Genomic DNA, 20,112 nt, shown 5'->3' with positions numbered 1-20,112 from the left:
CCCTGGGCTGTTAGGAAAGAAAGATTAGGGAGAAATGGATAGATTTGAAATGGGGGGAAAAAGCTAATTTCTAGCCAGTGTGACTCTGGAGATTCATGAAAGCAATTGTTTCAGAGAAAGTTTCTTCCATCCCCAACTTTGATGTGCTACTTCCAAGACAGCTGCTGTTGGAAAGTGTGCAGAAGATTACTCCCCAGCAGTTCAGAACAATGCCTTTCCTTGGCCAATTCAACAGGGTTACAGAACTCAGGGCTTGTCAGTTTTCCTTTTTAATTTTTTTTCTAGCACCCAGAATTCACTACAGTAATCAATGCTAAGTGCAGATGACCTTCAGAGAGTGCATTTTTGAGACTTCTGTGTGTAAGGATTTGTTTTAAGTAGCAGGTTGGGCTTGAGGTTACATGGATTCTACGTACTCCTGGTTAAATTCAGGTACTGTTATGTAGAGCATAAAAACATAAGCAGTGTCCTGCTGGAGGGGATCCCTGGACCATCTTGTCCAGCAGTCTGTTCTCCCGGTGGCCAACCAACTGCCCAAGCAAGCCCACGAGTCTCCCAGCAGAGGCCCTTCAAAGGACCCCAACTGCCCTCAAGGCTAAGACCCATTGATTTAGCGGGAAAAGTAATTTTGCATTTACTGATAAGCAGTTGGGAATTATGAAGAATAAGGATGGCTTAGTGCCGGATATTCCCATGAACTTTTCCTGGCTCCAGAAATGTTAACAATACTGTATCCAAATGCGATCATACCATAGAGTTATATAGAGATCTTTACTATACTGACAAGCTGCCTTCATCTTCCTTGAAGAAGCCAGAGGACAAAGTTGTTAATGATAACAATTAAAAAAAAGAAAAACAACCACAGCTTTGTTCTTTGGGGTCATTACATGTCATGCTAAGTTTGGCCTGAATGGTCTCAAAGAAATTCAAAAGAATTCTGGTTTAATGCAGTGTCTAAGTGTGCCCAATTTATACACTGTCCATCCTAGTTTTTTCTAGGAAGAACAGTCTACCAGTTCAAAAAATTATCTTGCTATGTAAGATTCATTTTACTGTATTTTCTAAGCATTCTTTCAGTGCAAAAATATATTCATTCTTTTAAAATATTGTATATATTTCTAGTCCACATAACTCAAAAAAGGATATTGGAAAGATCTGTTAAAAACGAATTGGGGGCTAGAACAGCTTCTGATGAATAAAAAGGTCCACATTTGAGGCACTTTAGAAGGAAGAGTCTTTTATGGAAAATGTGGATGGAGAAAAGCTTTTCCCACAATATTAGAACTTGGGGTCATCCAGTGAAAGAAGATGATGGGAGATTCGGGATCGCAACAAATTCCATAGCTAACAGTGACTTGTTACAGACATTGGGTTGGTGACCAACAGTTTGGATAGCATTAAAACAGGAGTGGAGAAATTCATGAGCATTGGGCTATCAGTGTCTGGAAGCTGATGCAAGAAGGCTACCGCTCTCATGTCCATGGTTCTAAACTTCTGGGACACATCTGGGTGGGTGTTGTGATGGGCTAGAGATATTTTTGTCCTGCTCGTGGATTGCATGTTCTTACGACTTACAGAAGTTCTCTAGAAAGGGAAATTTAGCAGACAATCATCTCCCATCCTGAACCTACTTTCTCCCACCTGGTAAATCTTGGGATAATGTTTGGTATTTGGAGTAACTGTGGAGTATTTATCTTCATATTTAACTCTTAGGTTTCTAAGTAATTTTAGGGTTTTTCCTCCCCAACCTTTTTTTTTAAACTTAAAAACCATTTTACTTTTACAAAACATGGCCGGTTTCCACACTACAGAGAGCGCCTGTCTCAGTGGTGGGGTGTAGTGCTTAACAACGTTTCTCCCCTCCCGACCCACCATTCTGTATCTTTTCTAGCTTAAAGGTCTCTTCATCTCAGTTCGGTAAATAACTGATGAGATACAGGCCAGCTCTGTGGCTTCTCCCATGACCAGTTTTTACATATCCAGAAACATTTCTTGCAGAAATTTGTTGCTTCTTCTCATATTGTTTTTATACTCTATGGTTATTGCTCAGAGTTGCTTGGAGCTGGGCGGCAGCAAATAAATAAATGAAGTTTGAAAATGTAATCGGTAAATAGCGAAAGAGCACGAACTCCACTGTGATTTCCCCCAAATGGATAATTGCTGAATCGCTATTTTAAAACAGATTATTTTCCCTGTGAACGCTGGGGGTTAAGCTCATAAGAAGTGCTTTGGGGGTGTTCTGAGAAAAGCTCCATGTCACGGTCACTTCTCTTGTTGCGGCCCCTTCCAAAACTTTTGGGAACTCCCAAAAGTTCCTCAGTGCATTTAAAGAAGATGCTGCTTGTGAGCACAGAAGCTCTGTTCAGCTACCATGAATAATACACTCAGGGTAATCTCTTTAAGGGCAAAGCATCAACCAGTAGTGCTTCCGAGGCCCCCATATTACAAATAAGCCTCGCAAGTGCATTTGTTAATTGCACCCAGAGGCTTCTGGCCTTGGATATGGTTCCCAGAGCCATCAGCGTGGGTAAAATTGTTCAGTCTCAGTGTTTAACCCAGTGCATTAGTGAAACCTGGATAAACCATTCTATTTAGCAGGATCTTGTTTTGCCAGTACATTTTATTTGTTTTTATTTATTTGTTAAGATCGCCCGACTCCACGAAAACCTGGAACAGCTTGCAAAAAGTTAATTTTAGTGTGGGCCTAAAAAGGAAAGTTGCAGTTGGAGGCAATTAAGAGTTGGCAAAACCTGTTGCCTCCCCCTGGGAAAATGCCTCCCACTGAAGCTGGAGTTGAAGACAACGATATTCCTTGCATCCTTCCCTTTTTGCAGAATTATTCCGGGTCCAGCATTCAAAGAAAGCCACATCTCCTCTGATCTTTTGCCTCTTGAGGAAGTAATTTTGCAGAATTAATGGCACTTAAAAAAAAAAAAGGGCTGCTTTTGAATACTGTCCTCTAAATTAAAAAAAAAACAACAAGTAGGGAGACCAGAGTTTCTTTGAGCCTCTTTTAAGTGGCAGCTACAGTGAAACCAAGGAGGAAGCAAAGCCTCTAGAGCAGGGTTCCTCAACCTTGGCAACTTTAAGACGGGTGGACTTCAACTCCCAGAATTCCCCAGCCAGCAAAGCTGGCTGGGGAATTCTGGGAGTTGAAGTCCACCCGTCTTAAAGTTGCCAAGGTTGAGGAACCCTGCTCTAGTGTCTTCAGCTCCCAACAGAGCTGGCTTCCTTCTCCTTTGAGAGGTTGGATGGAGAGGATGGGCAGGCAAAATCCTGCCAAGTTTGCTTAGGTTCTCGACCATTTCCTCCTCCTCCTACCTGAGCTGAGCGGGTTGACCCTTGAATCTCACGCTTCAGCGGTTCTTAGCACGGTCCCACTATCTCTGAAGTTGCTTGACTCACTCAGGCTGCCTTACCCACCTCTAGAATAAATAATGAATAAGCTGCTATCCAGTGATCCAGTGCCAGATGACGCAGCAAACAGAATTTCTCAGCTTGCTAGGAAGCAGCTATTTTGGCCAGCGTCCCAGTTGTCACTTCTTTCTCCTCCTCCTCTTCCTCCTCCTCTTCTGCAGTTTTTTTAAAAAAACTCTATTAACACGCAAAACGAATGTTTCACAAATATTTCACCTTTAAGACAACAGCGGGGTGGGGTGGGGTGGGGTGTGGTGGGGTGGGGTGCGGTGCCTTTAATTTGCCAATGTCTAGTAATAGAGGCATGTGGATTGGGAAGGCAGACGTTGCTGAACACAAAGAAGCAGCCCCCCGCCCCCCGTTTGCTGAGAACAGTTGAAGCTGGAGACGTGGAGAAATTGGCTGCTGCTTCCAGGAATAATGAAAGAAGAGGATAGAAGGGAACTGGAGGGAGATTTTTCAGGCACGGGCCCTTGTATCTCTCTGGAAGGCAGAGGAAGGCACGCGTGACTGTCAGACTCCAGACACTTCACACCTGTCCGGGAACTTGCTTATGGCAGAAGCTCACAGGTAGATAACCTGGTCTGCAGGTTTTACCGCAGACCAGATCGATGCCATAGAGGTGCAGAAGGTCTGCCTATTGCAGCACACAGAAATCAAGCCCCACGTGTAGGTTTGCTCCAGGGTTGAAATTCTGGGCCTTTTCAAGTCAGCGGACCTCGGGCCATTCCCTTCCCTTCCCTTCCCTTCCCTTCCCTTCCCTTCCCTTCCCTTCCCTTCCCTTCCCTTCCCTTCCCTTCCCTTCCCTTCCCTTCCCTTCCCTTCCCTTCCCTTCCCTTCCCTGGCCTTGAGAGTCAGAGCATCTGCTTGGCATTTATGTAACGGCTGCGTCTGGCCTGAGAACAGTTGGCTTTTGCCTCACCAGTTTCTGCCCGTGCAACCAATTTGTGGAATGGCATTTAAAAGCGCTTCATGAATAAAACTGAAGAAGGTTCGCTTGAGCTCCAAGAAGAACTTAAGAATATTAAAGACAGCTAAAAGGGAGGGAATGATACGTAGGACAACAGTGAGAAAATAGGCCATACAGTAATTGTAATAAAGCGCAAAGAAAAAGATAAACATTTGGTGAAAAGCTCGCGTCCTCGTCTTATATTTCTCCTGATACCTATACTTTTTTCTGTGTTAATACTCTTCCTATACGATCTTCATTCAGGGAAGGCTTTTAAAGCTTAGGATTGCCTTTCCTTTCAGGAATTTAAATACATTTATGCTTTGCCTTTCCGTCTGAAAGTGCCCATGGAGCAAAGAGTACAAATGATCTTATGTTTGCTTGGTCCTGCCGTTCTTTGAAAACAGAGAGATGCAGAGATCTAAAATCACTGCGTAAAATTCCTTATTGAATGTACGCTACTAATTTGTTCTGGTTTGAATCGGTAGTAAACTTTTATGATTCTGAAGCTGCCATTCCTCCTTCCGGAGTGAATAAACATTGGTGCTATCCCTGTCAAGGTAGCCAGGGAACAAGGCTGGCTAGTTCTCTATTAGAATAATGGCCCTTTTAGTGTTTTGGAGTGGGAAGGATGTGGTTGCGTTCGCTTGACAGGCTAATCCAAACATCTGCTGAACAAGCATGGAGAGTCATCTTCTCGCCAGGCTGTGGTGCATAGCTCTCCATCCCAAATCCTTGCCTTATGGTGCCGTCCTGGCTCAGAAAAGCTGCCATCCTCGGAGAGACTGGAATTTGTTGACCATAAGCTAGTTGGCAACTGTGGCACATAAATACACAATAATGCTTGTTCTGGGTTGGGACAATGCGATCGGTCTTTGGCTAAAGGGTCCTGCATTATGAGATAAGATGGTGGATGAACTTCTTGGTTTAGGTGTCATGCCAATGTAGCGAGTGACCTAAGCCGTTGCTTTTGTGGTAGTGTGCTGAGTACCCTTCAGCAGTGAGAGAGTTACAAAACAATTATGTCCTAATAAGATTCTTTTGGTTGTTGCAGCTAACTTTGAAGGTATAGCTTTGGTGTCTTCTTTTGAAGCTGTTTCCCCCCCCAATTTAGGTGACATTCTCCACCACATGAGTGGGGGGAAACTTATGTTCATCCATAATGTGTGCTTGCTGAATGCAATTAGTCAACAGAACTTCCTTCCCCAAGTGTATTGGTATGTGGGAATGACTTTGAGAAACAAGGGGAAGACATGCTGCCTATGGAACAATCAGATAAAAGGGGAGGAGCCTGCATCTAAATAATGGACAGAGAAAGAAACTTAGAAAGGATCTGCTCTAACTTATCAGGGTGTAAAAAGAGATGATGGGAGATTTGTACAGGTAGTCCTTGATTAATGACCACAATTGGGATTAGAATTTCTGTTGCTAAGCGGTGCGGTCGTTAAGTAAGTCATGCCCAATTTTATGACCTTTTTGCCATGGTCGTTAAGTGAATCTGCTGGTTGTTAAGCGAATCCAGCTTCCCCCATTGACTTTGCTTGTTGGAAGCCCCCTGGGAAGGTTACAAATGGCAATCACCGGGATGTGCAACCATCATAAATACATGCCAGTTGCCAAGCGCCCAAATTTTGATTACATGACCATGGGGATGCTGTAATGGTTGTAAGTGCGGAGACCAGTTGTAAGTCATTTTTTTTAGCACCATCGTAACTCTGAACAGTCATTAAATGGGTGATCGTAAGTCGAGTACGGCCTGTACTTTCAGACTTGCAAGATTCTGTTAATGTAGCCTTACAATAAAGTAGAATTAGCTCATCTTGTCATGTTTCCTGTCTGTCCTACTTGCAAGGCTGACATCAATCTTGCAAGTCTGAAAATACAAATCTCCCGCTGTCTCCTTTTACAGCCTGATCAGTTAGGGTGGATCCTTTCTAAATTCCCTTCTCTTCCTATTATTCAGCTGTGGGCTCTTCCCCTTTTTATCTGATCATTCCTAGGCAGCATCTCCTCCCCTCATCTCTCAGGGTCATTCCCACTGACCATTACACCAAGCTACGAGGTTGTAGTTGCTGCAAGGCAGATGAATCTCTTGAGTTTCTGTTTTATAGTTTTTATGGTTTTGTGGTTTTATTGTTGTTGTGAACCACCCAGAATTGTACTTTAAGATGGGTGGACATGCAGATCTTTTAAAGAGAGAGAGAGAGAGGGAGGGAACAGCTCTTGGCAGGAGGGTCGTGATCGTCCACAAACCAATCCTCTGCTTGGAGTTCCAGGTGGAATTTCACCTGCACCGAAATTCATCTACCATGTGTACTTGTGGATAAGCTGAGAACTTTTGGCACCAAAATACACCCAAAGAATTGGGTCTGGCTTCTCCGCAAGTATATATGGCAGGTTTTTCCATCAGCTTTTTAAAAGTACTGTATATCTCACATATCCTCACATATAAGCCCATCCACAGATAAGCAGACCCTCAGATTTTTAGCCAAAATATCATGAAAAATGCACTACCTACAGATGTGTAGACAACACATCTGTACACAACAATTGTACACAACAATTGTGAACATAAAAACATACAAATTTTGAGGGCCGGTTTCTATCACTGGAGTTTTGGGGATTTTTTTATTTTTAAACTAACTGGCTCTGTTGCCCAAAAAACTTTAAAACCTTCCTTATTAGTTCTCTACGGTCTCCTTTCCTCCATCTCTGCTGTCTGGGAATTGTCCTCCTTACTGAATATTTTACCATTTGTTGTCTGGAATGATGATCTGTTGCTGGCCATGTCTTGTCTTAATGGCTGCTGCCACACCTTTCCCCTCCCTCTGTCATACCGCGGCAATGTTTTTCCATCTCACCTCTGTTGCAAACAGTGCTGAACGGAAGGTGTTTGTGCTGGGTTGCACATAGGCCTCAGCACCCTGAGAATGTGCCCCTGAAATGTGGTGGCAAAGAAGAATCTCAGTGTTGTGATTTGAGTTCATTTTGTGGGTTTGTGGGTGGTTTTAAGAAAGCTTCCTGCTCCTCTCCAGCCTTGCTTGGAGAAAGTGGCCTTATGTCTCCCAGTGACATCGCAGTGTAACCCAATGTCTACTGTAGCTTTTCAGAAAGTTGGGCACATGTCCTCCTGTCCCTGAAACTTGGCACACCATTGTGGTTTCCTGAACATCTGCTCCCTTCTCTTTCCTTTCAGTGTTCTAAAGCTGTGTGGTAGCTTCTGAGGGAAGCCAACTGTGTCATTTCACAGTACTGTGGAAGATATGTTTGATGCCACCATATCTCCTTGACATCTAGGGCTTGACTTGCAAAATCCATTTGTGCAAAAGCACCTTTTTTTCTTGATGTGTATATGTTTGGGATTCTGAGTTTCTGAACAGTTGGAGACGCTGTTGCCACCTTGGCACTGAATATAGCTCAGGTCAGCACCTGAGATTCCCTCCACCCGACAGGGCAGAGTATAGTCACTCTGTTCCACGCTTATGTCGGGGAAACATGAGGAAGACACCAAGAGCCTGGAGAAAAGATGATTCAGGCCTAGGAAAGAGGAAAGCATGAGAAAGAAACTAAAAAAAGACTACCCACCTTGATTTTGTTCGGTATAAGATGTGGTGGAGAGAAGCTCTGATGGGCTCTCAAGGTTCCGTTTGCAACAGTAAACAGCATGCCTGGAGTCCTTGCTGCTTCTGTTTCTTGACCTTGCCTCCCTCAAAGGGTTCACACCCAGCCACCTTGAAAACGAAGATTTTTGAACATTGGATCTCTTGAGGTTGGCTACAGTGAATACCGAACTGAGTCCCTCTTCGCTATCCTTGCTACATGAACTCCTAAAGCAGTGTTCCTCAACCTTGGCCACTTGAAGATGGGTGGACTTCCATGCTGGCTGGGGAATTCTGGGAGTTGAAGTCCACCCCTCTTCAAGTGGCCAAGGTTAAGGAACACTGTCCTAAAGTATGTAGGTTAGTTTGCCATGGGACTGAGGGTGCCATAAATCTTCTCCCCCACCCCCACCCCCGTCAGATTGGGAGAGTTGTATCACCCTCAAGATTGCTTTGGGGATCCGTATGAGTAGTTGCAGACCCCTTATCCTGGAAGGCTTACATACGTTTTGGCTGGGTGAGACTTTTAAGATAGAATTGACTGTTCTGATTTGAACTTGACTCTGGTGAGCGAGGCCACACCGCTAACCCTGGAGAAGGCCTAATTTTAACTTTTTAAAAAGCACACTGTCATCTGCTGAAAGGAGGAAAATGCTAAATATGTTCCCTGCGCAGTAAAAGAATCCTGACAGTGATCATCAAATGTTACCCTCGGGGGTTTTGCAGATTTTGGGGAGCATGGGGTCTCTTGGGTATTCTGAAACAGACAGACACCGTGAGCTCCTGGTACCTTGCTGGAAGGCAGGATGGTGACCCCTCCAGCACACCCTTTGCCTGGCAGAATGTTGTAAAGCAGCGCATGGTGAGAACATTGATTGTGGTTTGGCTCGAAAGACTGTGGCTTCTGCAGTGGAATTAATCAGTGTTCCAAGGTGGTAGCATCCAGTTAAGCCCTGGGGATTATTTTTGGGAAGTCCGGGCTCACTTGGGGGTGCTTGTCTCTGTGCTGATGCTTTGACCTCCCTGGAGAAAGGGTAGGGTTTATAATCGCGACTCGTGAGTCACAGTCATTACAACTGACTCCAGAGGAGAAGCGTTGCCTTGTTGTGGCTTTCGTTCCTTCTCTCTTAATTGCAAGCATCTCTGCCTAATGCAAATTAATGGAGCAAGAAAACACCATGTGGTACAACTCTGCGCTTGCATAAGAGCTCGTTCCTATTAATATGTTCTTGTCTTTGGTTTTTCTGATTGGAATTGGCCCCTTTAAATGCTGCTCCCTTGCTTGTTCGCATCTCTAGAAGAATGTCATAAGCAGTCAGACTATAATGGTGGCTACTTTGGAGGAGGGAGTTGCTGAACAGAATTAACTCTTTATGTGTGAGGAAAGCATGCACAGATTCCATTTTTTTCTCTTGCTGTTTTAGAAACGTTAGACTGTTTAAAAATTGGTTTAAGCGGCTTAAACACATATGTATTTTTGGGGCCATGGCGTTCCTTTGATTTAAAACACACATGCACATTTACTTATTTCTGAACTATTTTAAACTTGCTGTTCATAAAGCAGGTAGGGCAGTCGCATACAATCAGTGAAAAGTCTATAGTCTGAAAAACATGACACAGGGGTGGAAATGGAGAGGAAAGTGGGAAAAAAGATAATTCAGGCACCTGTTCTAAAGTAAAAATGAATTCCTGTGTAATGATCAGTGAGATACTGCTCCAAGAATGGAAGAGCTTGAGAAAGTTGGTCTTCCAGCAGGGTTGACAGACTGACTCTGCTTCCAAACTCATGTTCTCTGTGGATCATGAAATATAAAAGGTGCTCTGATTAATTGGGTAATAGCCTTTTTTTATTTGAACAAAATAGTGCAATTACAGTAATCTAATTAATTTTAATCTTGTAAAAACTGCATATAGGAAGCACCATCAAGAGGCATTCTCTGTTCTCTGGGGAGAATGCCTCTTCTAAAATGTTAATCATCTAAAGCAGGGTTCCTCAACCTCAGCAACTTTAAGATGGGTGAACTTCAACTCTCAGAATTCCCCAGCCAGCATGGTTAGGGTTAGGGTTAGGGTGGCTGGCTGGCTGGGGAATTCTGGGAGTTGAAGTCCACCCATCTTAAAGTTGCTGAAGTTGAGGAACCCTGATCTAAAGTGGTGTTTTTCAACCTGGGCAACTTTACAATGCGTGGACTTCAATTCCCAGAATTCTGGGAGTTGAAGTTCACACATCTGAAAGCCACCCAGGTTGAAAAACACTGATCTAAAGACAGAGAATGCAACTTGTTTCAGAAATGCTGTTTTACCATTTACAAGTTTGCTAGATGAATTAAGTTGATTTTATTCCAGAGGATGCCTGATTCTGGTTTGCGTAAGTCATCTCCAAACCATTTAGAAGCTGTTCCTGTGCAGCAAGGACTTGAATACCTGTTTGAGCACCAAGTCCAGAAAGGGTGCCTTTTGCCTTCCAGCAGCTTGACCCACTCCATCTTGGGGATGGAGAGACTGTGAGGAGGCTGGGAAAGGAATGGAAGGAAGACATAAACACTCAAGAGACCAAAAGCATGTCTGTGAGCAGCTTGTCTCATGAGCAGTGACACAGCCCAGGTGTCAAGAAACTGGGAAGAAGCATTTCCAATCGTTCAAGGACACTCCACCTGAAAGAGCTCACTAAAAATGAGGGAGGGAAATTCCTCTTACTATTCCTGAGATTTTGTACTTTGCGAGTCCAGCATTAAAGAGATCTTACTGAATTCTGGGTAATCTTTCTTCTTTGACCTTGCCCAGCTTTGGGGGGCTTCATGTCTTCTCCTGGCAGATCATGGAGCTACATCCAGTGCACAGGCACAGGAGAATTACCCACCACTAGAGACTGTCTTGTAGGTATCTAGGCAGCCATTGCTCTGCTTTTCCCACACCAACTCGTGTGTGTTTCTCACTTAGGCCATGTCCATAGTTAATCTTTCAGATTACTGGCTGAGCTTTAATCTATCTTGCATTTGCAGGTGGGTTCGCTATCGTATTTCTGGTAAGGACCAGCAATGGGATGAAATGTGCCCTCAAACGAATGTACGTGAACAATGAATACGATTTACAAGTCTGCAAACGGGAAATTCAGATCATGGTAAGTGGGTGCAGCCCTCGTGATCCTGCCTAATGGGTTTACACAGGGCGGTATGTATCTTTGACAGATAAACGGGAAGAACGCTGTGGTTGAGAGGTGTCCTGCAAAGCTAGTTGACCTTTTAAACTTCGAAAGAGTGACTTGTTTAAACTCAGCAACTTGGAATGGGGTCATGGAGTTCAGATGGAAAGATAAGGTCAAGGAACAGCCATTAAACAGGCAGGTCAGAGGGAAAAACACAGGAATTTGCTATGTTCTGTTAGGAAGTTGGTGGTCTTGCATGTAGGTTTGTTTGTGGCTATGGCTTACAATAAAGGTGTGCCTCTTTGTTCTTAACTTCTTCAGAGGGATCTTGCGGGGCACAAGAACATTGTTGGGTACATTGACTCCACTATAAACTCAGTGAGCAGCGGAGATGTGTGGGAAGTCCTGATCTTGATGGATTTTTGCCGAGGTATGTAAACATTCAAGGGAACCACGTTTACAAGCTGTCTACTATGCCTTGAATTCTCCAAAGTTCTGTCCATTATCCAAGGAGGTAATCACACTTTTGACTAAATTGTAGGACTGGCTCTGGACTATCCTGTCTTGGCATAAGATGAACTCTAATTAGTGCGTAGTTTTCACTGCTGTGGTGCAAATTATTCAGTAAGCCTTCCTTTAATCATCATTTCCTATTGTGCAGAAAATGGGAATATGGTGAGAGTGCCTTCTGATAGAACCAGCTGATGAAACCACCTTCAAACAGTTGCTTCTCTCCAAACCAGAAAATTATGCCTTAAATGCCATGTTTCCTTTAACCAGGGTGGTAGGGTTATTGGTTCCAGGGCAAGCTGGAAAACAAAGTAGCAAAAGGAGAGCATTCAAACCCTAAAATTTTATATTAATTATATTTATGCAATATAGCTGAACAGCCAACCAGCCATGTACAAATCACATTCAGAAAAAAATGGGGGGGGGCTCACAAAAGTCCAACTTGAAGGAGAGGTATGCTATTTTTACTTACCATTTATTGAATTTACATCCTGCCACAGTCTCATGGTCTCGGCCCTGAAATGATCTCCACGCTTCTTTCAAAAACAGAGATGGAGAACAGTTGCTAGCCCTAGATTACCCAGAGCAGAAGCCCAGAGCTGTGGCTCCAGGGCTTTTTTTGCCCCCCATGCCTGGAGTGCAGCTACAGATCTCTTCCAACCAGAGTTGCCGAAGTTGTAATGTTTAATGTGACGGAAGAAAGTATTTAGTCAACAAGTATTCACAGTGCATTTAATTGGAGTGCCTTGAGTTTTTGTTCCAGTCCTATCCACTTTTTGAAGTGAGGTCTCTAGCATGCCCCCCGGGGGCAAGAGTGGACCCTAAATTTTCATGCTTTTGGAGCCAAGACCTTGCAGCCGCCCTGCCAACAGTAGATAGAGCCTGGTTTCTGAAGAGAGTTGTGAATTTCTGATACCCCCATCCTTGGATCTGAGATGCCTACAGACATTTTTGGCTTCCTGCCAGCTAATGAAATGACTGTTGCTTCCTTGTCTTGCATGAGAGGGGGGTTCCTTGCAGGAGAATTTCCCCAGCTTCTTAGAGATCAGTGTGGAAAAACTGTCCCAGACCTTTGCATTTATTCAGAATTCTGAAGGGCTTCCAGGTTAACTCGAGGCAAAGTTTGGAAAACGTTCCCATCTTACCTATGGAAACCAGCAGTTGGTAAGCTCAGAACAGAAATGGGGAAAGATCCAGGAATTAGCCTTGTTTAGAGTCACCTGGTCTCTTGACAGCAGTTTTATTTATCTCAGCAACAGCTTCCATCAATACCAGCGTTCCTTCTTTAGATGTCTGAATTGATGAAGGGGAACAGAGAATCAATCATTCCTCTTAAAGGTTTCATCTCTCTCTCTGCCAGAAGTAGGAGCATTCATTCTTTTTGCCATGAATCCAAGGGCCTTCCTGCAGCAGGGGAAAACTTACTTTGCGTACTAAAGATGTGGGGTTGGGTCTCTGTCTTCTCCCAGTCGGACTCGGAAACAGCGTGCAGGCAGCCTGCACAAGGACTGAGCTCTGGGCGAGGTGGACATTTCAGCTTGTCAGTTTCTTTCAATCCTTTGGGGGCCCTGATGCCTTGGAAGAGTCAGAAGCTGGCTTTGCACCACATGCCAGACAAAGCTAAAATGAGGCTGGACAGCTGAGGGGGCTGTGTGAACCCAGCCGTTCCATTAGCATGTTCTGCAAGCCAGATCCTCACATTGCAGCATAATAAGGTGGCTTGCTTCTGGGTCAAGCATGTGCGTGAACATGGGGATCGTTTTGTTAACCTGGATTGGGATTAAAACACTGTATGGATCTGCCAGTGGCTTCAGCATCCCCTCTTTTTCTTCCCCCCCTTCAGGAGGCCAAGTAGTCAACCTGATGAACCAACGCTTACAGACGGGATTCACGGAAAACGAAGTTCTGCAGATCTTCTGCGACACTTGTGAAGCTGTGGCCAGGCTGCACCAGTTCAAATCGCCGATCATCCACAGGGATCTGAAGGTAGCAGCTGAGGGTCTTGTACAGATGCCTGGGATAGTGGGGTGTGTCATAAGAGATATGGCACTCTTTGTCACTGCCTTTGAACTCATTAAACCTGGGCAAGCTTTAAGGATCTCTGGCAGTTTTCATCTAGTTGGCAAGATGTTACCAGAAGAATGGCAGGAGTGGTAGAATAAAGGCCACTTTTTAAAGCCTTTAGATTTACAGGTAGTCCTCGTTTAGCAACCACAGTTGGGACCGGCAATTCTGTCATTTAGCAAAGTATCAAGGGAAGCAAATTGGTCGCTAAGTGAAACTGCAACTATGCTTACAATCTTCCTTCAGCTTTCCTTTGCTTTACAGACCTGTGAAGATTGTAAATGTGAGGATTGGTTATATAGTTACTTTTTCATCACTGTCGTAACTATGAACAGTTGCTAAATGAGGCAGTTGCTATATGAGGACTACCTGTATTCAATTTAGATTCTGCCTTTTATTCAGTTAGCATATATAGTATTTCATCCTCCCATAGCTGATCCCCAGTGCCAATCAACACCTTCTCCACTACACCACATTGGTTCTCATATAAAAGATCAGCTTGTTTTGATTTTAGATTTACATCCTATCTTCTTTTTTCAGAAGCTCAGAGGCTCCTAAGTACGTCCCCTCTCCTATTTCCCCACAACCACAACCCCATTCAGTTTTCACAATGGCCACCTCAGCCATCAAAATGGAAGAAACAGGGAAACATAAGCGTGCACCACAAATCAAGACCAGAACACAATTGTATATTCTGAAAGAAATATATATTTTTTTAGTTGGAAATTATGGAGCAGTTTTTTCCAACCAAACTTGGCTGATTGGGTAAAGAAGTTACATAAGACTTAAGTTCAGACTGAAGTGAAGGCGGATCTAATTTTGATCCTCCTGGGCAAGGCTTGCTAACAAGGAAGAGTCCGGGCACAAGGTTTTTATGACAAGTCTGATCTTTGTTAAGAGAAATGAATAAGGGTGCTGCCTTGGTTGCGTGTAGGGCTCTCGAGCCCTTCCCTGGCCGCTGTGCAGTTCATTTCCAACAACATCAAAAGGCAGATGCTCGGATTAAGGCCTCCTCCAAGGCCAAAACGTAAACAACAATAGCGACTGTTCGCAGCACATTAAAAAATTCTAGGTGTGGTGCGAGAAAGGAAGCTGGAGCCTTTGGGTCCTGCTTTGCCGGTCTCGGTGGAAGTGGGGGAAGGTTGTACTCTCTTCCGAGTGGTCCCTCTGAAGCTTTGACTACAGTTAAACGAAGACCAGATCAGGCAGATTCTGGTCGAGGTGCCCAAAATTCCCACTGACAGCAATCTGCTAAGCGCTGGTTCCTCAGCCAGCTCAGCGATGGGGTGCTGGTAGAAGGATTAACGCCACAGGTTTATTTCTTTGCTTACTTCCTCTGCCAGTGGCACAGGCTGTGCCAGATAATGCTGACGTCTTCCTTGTCTTTGGGAGTCATGCACATGGGCTGCGTGCTTGCTGTAACAGTGTGTAACTTTGATACAGGGGATTTTATTTATTGATTTATTAATCAAATTTATGTATGCCACCCACCTCACTGGATAAGTGACTCGAGGCATTACAAGTAAAAAGCTGTAAAATCCTGGCAAAAATGTACAAGTTAAAAACGACAGAAAGTTAAGATTAAAACTAAAGTTAAAACTAAAAAGGCAGAGGGAGGATCCTTGGGCTGCCAACCACCCCCAGTGCTGCGAACCCCCACTGGGTCCTGTGCAAGTGGGCAGAGCCAGGTCTTGACGCCCTTTTGGACGGCCAACAGCATGGGGACCAACCTGACCTCAGGGCAAGAGGTTCCGGGGGGGGGGGCATGGCAGAAAAGGCTCTCCTCCTGGACTCCGCCAGTCGGAATTCTTCGGGTGACGGGGGTCCGTAACATACCCTTCCTGCTGGGTCGGGTGAGACGGGTTGACGTGAAGGGGATGAGACGGTTCCTTGGGTAACCTGGGCCCGTGTCATGAGATTAGATGAGATTAGACCCCGTGTGGCTTAGTTTTAAGACCTATTCTACAGCTTCAGGGGCTCAGAATCCAGAGGCCAAGGTTCCCCTGGCTTCATGACAGTCCACAGGAAACATTTTGCCACGAATGGCATTCTGCTAGTATGTCACGATGAGAAGGAGTTTGGGGTGGGGGGTCATGGAGAGCCCTGCACAATCCATGGTGTGCCTCCCTGCTTGTGAAGAAGCTTTAGAGCCCTTTCATCATCCAGCATATTCAGCTTTGTGCATTGAAAAGCGCTTCCTCCAATGACATGTTCTATCCTCTTTATCCTGAAAAGCCCCATATATCATTTAAGGTTATAGGTAGGGCCCTTCGTGGGTCTTGCAAAGGGGAGGGGGGGCGGGGAAAACTTTACTTCCCTCCAAAAGCCTATCAAGAAAAAGGCTAGATTGATTCCCTCAGTTCATAGATTGCCCGATGTACAGGTTTTTTGTCCATGGAGGGAGCTCACTTGTTATGCAATATGTCCCACTCAGTGTTTCTCAACCTCAGGAACTTTAAGATGGATGGACTTCAGCTCCCAGGATTCCCTGGCTGGGGAATCCTGGGAGCTGAAGTCCATCCATCTTAAAGTTCCTGAGGTTGAGAAACACTGGTCCCACTCTTTAAAATGGCAGGATTCCACCATTTATTTCCGCTATTGTATTCTTAAACATGTTCCTTCATCTGAAGCCAGTTATTTTGGAACAGGAGGTAATAAAACAGCGTCACCTGTTCAGAACAGGAGGCAAAATCCATCGCGGGGGTGGGGGCTGTTCCCGGGAACAAACATCAGTGGAAGGAATTCAAACTAGGGAAGAGGTGGGCTTCTCCATTAAATTGCTGGCTCCCTGCTTCCGCTGCACTCTAAACTCCAAAATCCATCGGTCAAACCAGAGACAGCAGATGTCTCTTATTATTTATTCAATTGATATGGCCGCCCATCTCATATGCACGACTCTGCAATTAAAAGAGGATAAAAACAGAGTAAAAGCACAACCAATAATTCAAAGTATGGCTTTGGGCCAACGACATACATCTGTTTGAGCCCAGGAGGGGACCCCTGGAGTATCCCAGAAACTGGTTTGTCTTGAAGTGCGTGTCTGCATTGAACTACGTACCTGGCTCTATTCAGCAGCTGTTCCCGAAGTTATCCATTACCCAGAAAACACTGCCCACTTGTTTGCCCTCAGCTTATCACCAGTCTGTGCCTATTTTGTTTCCAGGTGGAGAATGTCCTGTTACACGATCGTGGCCACTATGTCCTGTGTGACTTTGGGAGCGCCACCAATAAATCGCAGAATCCTCAGTTGGAAGGGGTGAACGTAGTGGAGGAAGAGATCAAGAAGTGAGTCTATGTATTGTCAAGTTCTTTTTTTAAAAAAAACTTTTCATACCTAAACATTTTACATCAATAAGACACAAAAGAAGGCCATAGTTACTCTTGAGTGTTTCGTAGCTGTGTTGATCCATCACACACATGTATGTGCAAACACAAACCCCAAATCCTCGGTTGTGTGGCTTTGAATAACTTTATGAGTGTCAACTATAATAACCCAAATAAACGTTTAGGATTTTAAGTAACTCTTCATCAGGAAAAAAAAAAAGAGTAAGAGATGGGGATGAAGCAGTGAGATCCAGAAATTAACGGCAGATGGTGACAACTTTCACCAGACATTCCAGACAAAGCAAATATTTGTGCCTTTTGGGGAACCTTGAAAAAAGAACAGTAAATATTCTCAAAGTAGATGAGGATTTGAGGCTATGATCTGCCCAGGGCTACCCATTGTTTTGAAACTGGATCTTTAGAGTCCATATCAACTTTGCCATTTTGGTTCTGGAATATATAATTTCGAGTCTGTTACACATGACCAGGAAGAGCTTGGAGCTCTTATGCAATAAATTTGAGTCTGCTATGCACGACAGTCCAGGAAGCGCTCGGCGCTCTTACACATGCACTGATAGCTTTTAGTTGCTCAGCCATTGGAATGATGTCTTTATTCACACAATTTCCTAAGTCAGAATTTTTCAGAAGTTGACTTATTGGTAGACTGATGGCTGTAGTTTGCTCCTCCTGGAAGTCAAAGTGGCTAAACAGAAAACACAATGTTATATTTGAATTTGGATCCTAGCTTGACTCATCTCTAGCGAGCCAGCATTTGTGGTTGGCTTGTGGGTTATGGCTTCTTAGAGGAACAAAAAGCCACAAAAGCTATATAAATATGATAGATAAATAAATAAATAAATAAATAAATAAATAAATTTGACTGTTCTGGTAAGTTCAGAATTCTCTAATGGAACATTTGAAAGATGACGTGGTGGCCGCATGACAGAAGTTTAAAATAGATAATGATTATTCCCACTGAATAAGAGATCCCAAGAGAACGATCCTGTGTGTGTGGTTGTTCTTTATTGCTGGTGGAATTTCTAGCACATACATCAAATGGTACAAAATTGGAATAAAGGTGTTGATAGATGCCTAGAATTGTAATAATTTTGCTTCTATTAGAGGCCATTGTTTATATCATTCAGGTGCAGATAATCCCAAATGCTCAGCTTTTCATTTTGGCACAGATGAAGTAATTACCTAAACCAGCCATTTTATCTCAAGACTAGGAGGGAATAGTTACATAATCCAGCCATGATGGGTTATTTTGACTATCCAGAGTACAGTAGTCGTCTTTTTGGGCGGGATCTCCTTGAGATCATTTACTTTTGAACCTACTGAGCCATTTCAACTACTAACACTAAAAGTTGTTCAAGGAACAGAAAATGTTGATTGGTTTTGTGTGTGGGAAACACCCCATGGTTGCTAAAACTGTTATATCTGACCCTTTCACTCCAAAAACATTAGTTTGGGTTTTGTTGTAGGTATACCACACTATCATACAGAGCTCCAGAGATGGTCAACCTCTACAGCGGCAAGCTGATCACCACAAAAGCAGATATATGGGTATGTAGTCTTGGGATGGTGGGCCCGGTGTGTTCTGAGGTCCCTGTGACAGAAGTTGATCAGAAATCTCTGCCTTCTGATTCTCAGCCCCTTGGTCCTTTGCGTGATGTGGCCAAAGAAGATCCTCACCTTTGTATTTTTAAATTAGAGGTGGTCATCCTCTGATGTAACTAGTGTTGTTAAATTAAAACTCCCAACAGTATTACTGTGCCCATCTGGCGAATGTATAGGATGCTGAGAGCTATAATTCAGGAACATGTGAAGATTTCTTACTAGGTTCGGCTCCTTGTGAAAGATCAGATCTAACAAGTATGCTCCTTTTTATTTATTTTGTGATCTAAATGGGCAGAAAAGGGTTTTGTATGAAAGCAAGATAGATTGTGCAGACTGAGGACTTCTCTAACCTAGTCATGCTTCCAGAATCTCAATGCCCCAAATTTCCAGCCAGATGTAACATGCATGTGGAGGGGGCCAACACTGGAGAAGATGGTCTTCCATTGTTGAATCTAAGAGATCTCTGACTTTAGGAGTGACTCTCACAGGAGTCATCCAGGTCCCCCTCTTAAGCATTCAGTATTTTTTGCTTGTTTGCTTGCTTGCTTTAAAATAAACCTAGCTCTTCTATATGTGGAGGCGCCTAGGAAAACACATTGGCTGGCCTGTATCTAAGAAAAATATAATATTGTGTATTGCATCTAAGAATACACACCTCCCACCTTGTATCTTTCAGTTTGGGGTCTTTTGCAATGATTTCCTTTACCACAAAACGTGCAGCTACAGATTTGCCTGGAAGTTTTTCTAACTTTTCTCAAGGAAGGGTGGGGTGGGATGGGATAGAGGTGTAATAGGTTAAATTTAGTTAACCAGATGTATTAAATAAAAGACCTGCTATCTAAATGTATTAAATGATCTATTTAAGGGCCATTTCCCCTGTTGCTTCTTCATACTTTATTGCAGGTACACTTTGAGTGGAGGATCAAATGGCATTGGGCACTTCCAGAATTTTATATACTGTTCTCCATGTATGGAAACATGGAGAACAATTTTAGAACCAGTGTGGATGCTGCAAGGCCAATGGGAAAATTGATCTTTATTTCCTGATAACACAGACTCACCTTTCCCCCACCCCACTTTTCATATCTACAATAAATAAGAGTTTTAGAGCCATCTTAGTTTGTAGCAACAAAACAAACTCAAAGTCTGGTGGCACTTTCAAAACTAACCAACTTTATTGGTTAGTCCAGAGGGTGCTACCACACTTAAGGTGCTACCACACTTAAGGAGTATCAAAGGTTTGTTCATTTATAGATTTACATCCTGTTTTATGAGTGGAATTCTCAAGTGCCTTGAAGCAATAAAATAATCCTGCCATGGATATGTTACAAGCAGTATCTTTAAGATCTTGAAAAGGCTTGAGCTGCTGAAGTAGGAATTGGTTCCTGATCTTGTTTCTTGTCAGGACTACCCAGGTGAGACAGCACCTGCTATGAGTGTACATTGGCTTCTTCCCACTCCCCCCAAGATACGATGAAAGAAGG

The 20,112-nt window shown here is 43.7% G+C and overlaps 1 protein-coding gene across 11 annotated transcripts in view; it reads left to right on the top strand.

Annotated features, from left to right (window-relative positions):
- AAK1 (AP2 associated kinase 1) overlaps positions 1-20,112 on the top strand; it is a 108,095-nt gene that overhangs the window by 23,975 nt on the left and 64,008 nt on the right. For all 11 annotated transcript variants that reach the window (XM_088151976.1, XM_088151983.1, XM_088151980.1 and 8 more), the window contains exons 3-7: positions 10,968-11,086; positions 11,432-11,540; positions 13,464-13,606; positions 16,848-16,969; positions 18,493-18,574. In XM_088151976.1, the coding sequence (XP_088008102.1) occupies positions 10,968-11,086; positions 11,432-11,540; positions 13,464-13,606; positions 16,848-16,969; positions 18,493-18,574 (575 nt within the window). The remainder of the gene's footprint in view (positions 1-10,967; positions 11,087-11,431; positions 11,541-13,463; positions 13,607-16,847; positions 16,970-18,492; positions 18,575-20,112) is intronic.

Source organism: Python bivittatus, unplaced genomic scaffold, assembly GCF_059951505.1.
Source record: "Python bivittatus isolate LINGU-HERP-01145 unplaced genomic scaffold, Pbiv_v1 ctg000680_np1212, whole genome shotgun sequence".
Classification (NCBI taxonomy): Eukaryota; Metazoa; Chordata; class Lepidosauria; order Squamata; family Pythonidae; genus Python; species Python bivittatus.
This window is presented reverse-complemented; position numbering and strand designations above follow the sequence as displayed.